The sequence below is a fragment of the Alligator mississippiensis genome, chromosome 11, assembly GCF_030867095.1.
Source record: "Alligator mississippiensis isolate rAllMis1 chromosome 11, rAllMis1, whole genome shotgun sequence".
Classification (NCBI taxonomy): Eukaryota; Metazoa; Chordata; order Crocodylia; family Alligatoridae; genus Alligator; species Alligator mississippiensis.
In genome coordinates, this window is record NC_081834.1 from 74312445 (window position 1) to 74320189 (window position 7745).

At 51.2% G+C, this 7745-nt stretch overlaps 1 protein-coding gene across 1 annotated transcript in view; it reads right to left on the reverse strand.

Annotated features, from left to right (window-relative positions):
• Nucleotides 1-2709, reverse strand: part of LOC132243811 (olfactory receptor 4N2-like) — an 89569-nt gene extending 86860 nt beyond the window's left edge. The window contains exon 1 of the mRNA XM_059714194.1: nt 1828-2709. Coding sequence (XP_059570177.1) covers nt 1828-2709 — 882 coding nt within the window. The remainder of the gene's footprint in view (nt 1-1827) is intronic.
• Between the last annotated feature and the right edge of the window lie 5036 nt (nt 2710-7745).

The following is a 7745-nucleotide window of genomic DNA, read 5'->3' on the forward strand; positions in this document are numbered from 1 at the left end:
CCTAGAAAACTCCACGTGATTGTTCGAGTTCTGTCTGCATGGAGCCTAGCAAACTCCACGTGTGTTCGTGTTTTCTGTTGTAACCGCAACTCAAGCAAGTTCTCAGCCTGCACCGCGACCATCTCGGTGTAAGTAAACAATCTTAAAATCAACCGTTACGTGTCTGTGCCTAATTCTAGCTCGGCACCCGCCCTCTCCGATCCGGCCTGCCCGGGCTGCCGGCCACAGCCCACGTGCAGAGTGACGAAAAGGGCCCGGGGTCTGACCCGGCCCGCACAATTTCCAGCCTACTTCAGAGGAACTCCATGGTTAAGTTGTAGAACATAAACCATGATTAAAGTGCTACTCCAGTACAACTCAAACAAAGCCTTGCCCAGCACAACAAAAATGTTCTGATCTCTGCATTTCTATTATTCTGGCATTCTTCTATTTTCCTTTCCAGAGGCCAGATCTGTCTAGCAGTCTCTCAATAGCACTGAGAGTCATCTCCCTTTAGATATATAGGGAGTAAAAGGAAGGCCCAGGGTGGAATAGGACCTCTACTAAATGGACATAAGCAATTGGTGACAGACAGGGGGGAAAAATTATGCTGAGTGGGAAACCAGCACTGGTTTGTAGCAGGCAGATCATGCATGATTAATCTAGTCTTTTTTTATGACCAGGTTACAAAACGCCTGGATGCAGGAGTGGTGGATGTCGTATACTTAGACTTCAGGAAGGCCTTCGATATGGTATCCTACCCCATACTGGTGAACAATTTAAGAGGCTGTGACTTGGATGACTACACAGTCCGGTGGGTGGCAAATTAGCTAGAGGGTTGCACCCAGAGAGTTGTAGTGGATGGGTCAGTATCTACCTGGAAGGGTGTGGACAGTGGGTTCCCGCAGAGCTCGGTCCTTGGACCTATACTCTTCAATGTCTTCATCAGCGACTTGGACAAGGGAGTGAAGTGTACTCTGTCCAAGTTTGCGGATGACACAAAGCTATGGGGAGAAGTGGACATGCCGGAGGGCAGGGAACAGCTGCAAGCAGACCTGGACAGGTTGGACAAGTGGGCAGAAAACAACAGAATGCAATTCAAGAAGGAGAAATGCAAAGTGCTGCACCTAGGGAGGAAAAATGTCCAACATACCTACTGCCTAGGAAGTGACCTGCTGGGTGGCATGGAAACGGAAAAGGATCTTGGAGTCCTAGTGGACTCCAAGATGAACATGAGTCTGCAGTGTGACGAAGTCATAAGAAAAGTTAATGGCACTTTATCGTGCATCAGCAGATGCATGACGAACAGATCCAAGGAGGTGATACTTCCCCTCTATTGGGCACTGGTCAGACTGCAGTTGTAATTTTGGGCACCACACTTGAAGAGAAATGTGGATAACCTGGAGAGGGTCCAGAGAAGGGCCACTCGTTTGGTTAATGGCCTGCAGACCAAGCCCTACGAGGAGAGACTAGGGCACCTGGACCTTTTTAGCCTCCGCAAGAGAAGGTTGAGAGGCAACCTTGTGGCTGCCTATAAGTTCATCATTTGTGCACAGAAGGGAATTGGTGAGGTTTTATTCACAAAGGCGCACCCGGGGGTTACAAAAAATAATGGCCACAAGCTAGCAGAGAGCAGATTGAGGCTGGACATTAGGAAGAATTTCTTCACAGGTAGAGTGGCAAAGTCTGGAATGGGCTCCCAAGGGAGGTGGTGCTCTCCCCTACCCTGGGGGTCTTCAAGAGGAGGTTAGATAGGCATCTAGCTGGGGTCATCTAACCCCAGCACTCTTTCCTGCCTATGCAGGGGGTCAGACTCGATGATCTATTGAGGTCCCTTCCAACCCTAACATCTATGAATCTATTCCTCAGCGCGTAGACCATGGGATTCATGAAGGGGAAGACCACAGTGTGGAACACGGCCACCACCTTGTCCATGGGGAAGCTATGGAAGGGCCAGCAGTAGACATAGATGGCTGGACTGAACATGACAAAGACAACGATGATGTGGGTGACACAGGTGGAGGCTGCTTTACTCTTCCCATGGGAGGAGCTTGCCCTCAGCCGGACCAGCAGGGCCCCGTAGGAGATCAGCAGAAAGAGGAAGCACATGAAGGTGGCCAGGTCGTTGTTGAACAGCATGATAAATTCCAAGATGTAGGTGTCAGGGCAGGCCAGCTTGACCAGCTGGGTAATATCACAGTAGGAGTTGTCCAGCTTGTTGGGGCCACAGAAGGGGAGAGGAACAAGGAGGGCGACTTGGATAATGGAATGCATGAATCCCCCTGCCCAGGCGGCCACCTCTAAGGCCCAGCAGACCCCTGTGTCTACCATGGTGGCATAGTGTAGTGGCTTACAGATGGCCACGTACATGTCAGAGGCAATGCCAAAGTGCAGGAAGATTTCAGCTCCTCCTAAGAAGTGGAGAAAGAACAGCTGTGCTAGACAGGCCCTGTAGGAGACAGCCTTGCGGCAGAAGAAGTCAGCTAGCATTCTAGTTGGAGTGACAGAGCAGTAACAAATATCCAGGAAGGCCAGGTTGGCCAAGAAGAAATACATGGGGGAGCCCAGGCAGGGATCTTTGTGGATGGTGAGGATGATGAGGACATTAGCTAGGAGGATCAGCGAGTAGATGAGAAGAAACAAGCCAAGGAGGAACAGCTGGACCTCCCGGGTCTGAGACAGTCCCAGCAACATGAACTCTGTCACCTCTGTGCTGTTTCCATGCTCCATTTCATCAGTGCAGAGTCCTGTAACACATACATGCATTCTTGTTATTGTTTGTAGCTGTCCTTGTGTGATGCAGCTGTCCTTGTGTGTCATCGTAGCTGTCATGAAAATGTCGGGGTGGGGGAGCAGCTAAGATCAGAGCACCATTGTATCCACTATTTAAAAGACCGTGACCAAGGCTGAGCTCCCCGCATTGTACTAGTGCTGAACAGACCTGAAATGAAAATCAGGTTCTCACTATGTGCATCTACATGTGCCATTAACTGCACAGTAGCCTAATAACACTGCACAGTAGCGCGTCACACCACGAACAGTGCTAATACACTACTGTGCAGTATTATTAGGCAACTGCACAGTAGCGTCACTAAAAAGGCATTTGCCAGCACTACTGTGCAATAACTCTGGTTACTGTGCATTTATTTAGTACTTGGTTATACAAGTACTAAATTAAATGTGCAGTAACCACTGTGCATTAACGTATGTGTAGAAACACCCACTGATTCTGAGCTCTCTGTTGTGTTTGGTAGGCAAGACTACTTAACTAATAACTAACGTAGACTAACAGCAAAAGGATATGAGTAAAAACAAGGCCGAGTGACAGAAAAGGAAAATTCCTTTTGGGGAGTTGCCCTTGGATAGTTTTTACTAGCATGCCTCAGAGCCAGGTCACGTTCACTGTTTTCACTAGCTAACTGGGCATATTTCAAACGTCTGCTGGCGTAGCCAGCAGATTCTGCAATAGGGACAGAGAAGTAAATGCCAGTGAGAAGAGGGCAGTTATGCAGAGTATCCTGGATCATCTGGTAACCTAGGTCCACACTGTGTACCTCAATACATGTAACTGCAAGTTAATACTTCTGGGAACAAAGAATGTGGGCTCTACTTGCAGCATAAAGACCTGTGTTTCAGAAACTGGTGACTTCTGTATGGATTTGTGTACTTAAGTCACCGTGGCCTTTCACTGGCAAGAACGACTGGGGTAAATTATGGCTTTATAAACAGAGGGGTAGTAAACACGAATAGGAAGGGAGTTAAACCTCTGCAAGCAGCCTTGAGGAGACTAGTTCTGGTACCCTTACTTTTAAAAAATAATGCTGAACACATGGAAAGGATGTAGGAGAACCATAACAATGACTTGCAGACTATGCAAGAGGAGACTATATCAGGTATCTAAGGGCTCTTCACTGCACTCAACAAAAGCAAAGTAAAATGCAGTGGTTGAAAGTAAAAGCCAGGAACATTCAGACTGGGAATAAGCATCAACTATTAAATCATATAGGGGATTAACTATGGGGACAAATAGCTTAACAATGGGATGAATCACTCCACACCTTCCTGTTCAGATTGCAGTTAGGTGCTTGCACGCTATTGGATTTGATGTAAGGGAACATCAATGACATTTCTGTCCTGCTGGATGCAGGAGGTCAGATTTAGATGGCTATGGACTTCCAATCTAGGCTTCTCTAAACGTGTGAATTTTGGACGTGCTGAACTGAGACTAGACACTCTGTAAGTCTGGGTCCTCTGCAGTCGCGACCAGAACACAGCCTTGCTGTGCTGCTCAAACTAGTGTTGTTAACTGAGACCAGGATCCCACCGAGCCCTATTCAGTCAGATTTTTCCATGGACGCATTTATACACAGATTTATTGGTTCCTTTACTCATTTATCTCTACATTTCTTTAGTCCCTCACACCTCTAATTATATATGCACTCTTTCATCTATCCAGTTCTGCAACTGGTTCTCTTTTTACAAGTATGAACAAGACACACACATCCTACTCCCCCAAGGGGGCAGGCAGCGGGGAAGAGAGCGGGCGGGGCCAGCCCCAGCAGAAGGGGCGGGGCCGGAGCACCTGGTCCCTCGGCAGTGCGAGGCCATGGCAGCAGGATGGAGCCGGCACCTTGAAGGGGGCACAAGGGGCCAGGAGGGCTGAGGCCCGGTGAGCCAGCGCTGGAACCTGGAGGGGAGCAGGCCGGGAGGCGGCGCGGGGTTCTGGGACTGGCCGCCACCAGAGGTCTCGCGAGCGAGAGGAGGTGGCGCGGAGGAGAAGGAGCCACAGGCTGAGGCTGGGGCAGCGTGGGGCTGGGAAGGGGGGAAGCACCATGGGGGCGAGGCCGAGCTGGGGCTGAGGAGAAGGGGTGGGGCCAAGCTGAGGAAAAGGGAAAAGGGGGAGGGCCCTGGGTGAAATGATGGGACTGCTGAGGCATGGGGGCGGGGCCAAGCTGAGTCTGAGGAGGGGGAGGGCTGGGCTGCACTGAGGCTGGGGGTGGGGCCAAGCTGAGGTTGAGGAGAAGGGGCAGGGCCTGGGGCAGCAGCGAGGGAGTGACCAGGGTTTCTTTTGTCTCCAAGTTCATGCTCCCCCACGTGTTTCTCCCCTCTCCTGCCATTTCACGCCCAATTTCCCCCACCCCCTTCCTGCTTTCATTTCTACACTGGCTGTCCTGTAACCACTGCATGATGAACGCTGATGAGCTGATCATCCAAGATGCGGAGTACCTTGCTGAAAAGGGATTAGTGGTAGCCATTGATGGCTTGGCTCTCCGGGAGGCAAGTGTTGGAGAATGGACTGGCCGCCTGAGGATGCAGCCCTAAATCATGCAAAATGGATTCCCTTCAGGGGTCAACCCACATCGCTCTGGAAGGGCAATATGGCAAGCAAGTAGGAGTGAGCTGACCGGGAGGGAAGAAAACCATGCCAGCCTAACAGAAGGCAGAAGTAAGAGCATTTCAAGATGGGGAGTGTCCACTCCTCGGGTTTCATCATTAAGTTGTATACCCTGGGATTCGGGAGATTTGGGACAGTGCAGTCTCATGTGCCCCCTGGTCTGGGAGCTAGGTGAGGTCCCTGTCCCTATTTCTCCTCATCTTGGGCTACTTTGTGAGGTTGGCCAGAGTTCTTGGCCATGGGTTACGGAGAACATTGCAGGTTTCCTGAAGATACTGAGCGCATTGAAACCCCTTTGTGTAAGGGCTCAAAAGGGAGAAGTTGCAGCTGCTAGATGTGTGCCCTGGCTGTGTTCACTTACAGCCGGCCTCGGTCTTTGTTCTTCTAGTCCTCAGAAGAACCAGAAGCAGATGCAGCAGGGAAGAGGCGAGGAAGGAGGAAAGTCAGCCAGAGAAACGGGATGCAAAGGAAAGGGACTCTGGACAGAGTGACCTCCCTGCCCTTAGGTCTAGATCATGTATTAGCCAAATTTTCTCTTCATGAGTCTTCGGGTGACCTCCCTGTAACCCAGAAAAGGGACACTGCCCTTGATGCTGTTGCACTTGTGCAGCAGTCAGGTGGCAGGTGGACAGCCCTGTAAGCAAGGCTTGTGTCATGGCCACCTTGTTTATAAAGCTGTGGATCTGGTTGGTGGTCTTGTGCAGTGCAGCTGCCCTGTAAGCGGGGTCCAAGTCTCAGTATACCTTTGACAGGTCTTTCCTTTGGCTGGCTTGATGACCCTCCCTGTAAGCGGGGCTCTGGGCATGTCCCTTTTGCCTTCTGAGGGCAGTCTGGCTAGTCAGACGGACCGGGCCCTGTAAGGAGGGTGCCCTTCTCAGCCTTCTTGCCCCCTTGGAGCAGAGGAGGATTTTCCAGTGGAAGGCTTGAGGTGAAGCGGTTTGTGGCATGGAGCTGCTTTCCAGCCTGGGAACAGTCTTTTTCCTTTGTTGAGTGTGGATGACGAGAGAGAGGAGTGCCTGGGAATGAAAGCGTTTGTTATTTTCTGTTTGTTCTTCAAATCACTGCAGTGTACTTTATTTTCTTCCCAGTGCTGGAAAAGGGGCAAGATGTGTCCTCGTAGCCTTCTACTCCTGCCTTCTCACCTAGGGGATTAAGTACCACTATAATTTCTGTGCCTCCTGGCATGGGGGAGCGTAAGGCCTCCCCTTCTAATACTTTAATAACACGACCTCCCTGTATCTCAGGGTAGGGGCCCCCTCTTTTTGGGTGGCTAGCATAGTCTTGTGGCCACTTAGTACCTCGCATGAAGGGTTCCTGCCATCCTTTTTGAGAGAAGGCTATGTATTCCATATCCGAATTCCTGAAGACGAGTGCCCTGACACTTGGCCAGCTGTACTTCTGCACCCCCATGCCCAGCCTGCAGCCTGTAAGCAGGGTACAGGTCCCCTTCATTTTCTGGATCTCATTCTACTTGGAGAGGCTGGCCGGAGATGATACCCACAGATTGCAGGGAAGGTTGCAGGCTTGTGGAGGATACTGAGCATGTTGGGACCCTGAGGCTTCATGACCTTCTTGTAACTGAGTTCCAGGTCTCTGCTCCACTGTTGTGCTGCTCTGGCACTATTAAAATTACCTCCCCTGGCACCCTGTAAGCAGGGCTGTGCCCCAACCCCTTCTGGCTGGATTGGGGGGACGGCTCATTTTGCCCTTTGGGATCTGTGGCTTCTGTGACAGGAGGCTGAAGTTGTGGCCCTCTTGTACTGTGGACGCACAGGGCAGCTTTGACCCCTGATCAAGAGTGCCTGAGGCACCTGTCAGCTGGCATTCAGGGCTTTGCAGGTTTTCTCTGGGCTTCATGCCCCAGCAGCCAGCTGTGTGGAGGGAGCACCGCCCTGTAAGCAGGGTTGCTGGTGTTTGTGGTCACTGTTAATAGCAGTTCTGTCCAGACTCCTGGCCAGTCGCACTCTGCTTCTGGCTGGCCGGGATGTCGGCATCTGAGCCCGCTGATGTCTGCCCTCCCTGCTTGCCACGGACAGAGCACAGAGTGGCAGTAGGTCCAGGTAAAGGTAGAGGGAGACAGGTTGGGGATTGCAGACATATCTTCTATCACAGCGGCTTGAAAGGGAGAGGTTGTAGCTGCTCAACGTGCACTCAGGCTGTGTTCACTTACGCCGTGTCGTGGTTTTTGTTTTTACAGTCCTTGGAAGGCTTTGCGGCGAAGCTGGATGAAAGGCAGGCAGGAAAATGGGGTGCGAAGGACAGGGACTCTGGACACAGTGACTGCCCTGCCCTTGCATTTGTCACATATGAGCCAAATTGTGGCTGAGGGAGCCTTGGACAGCAGGACCTCCCTGTAACCGGGAAGCAGGTC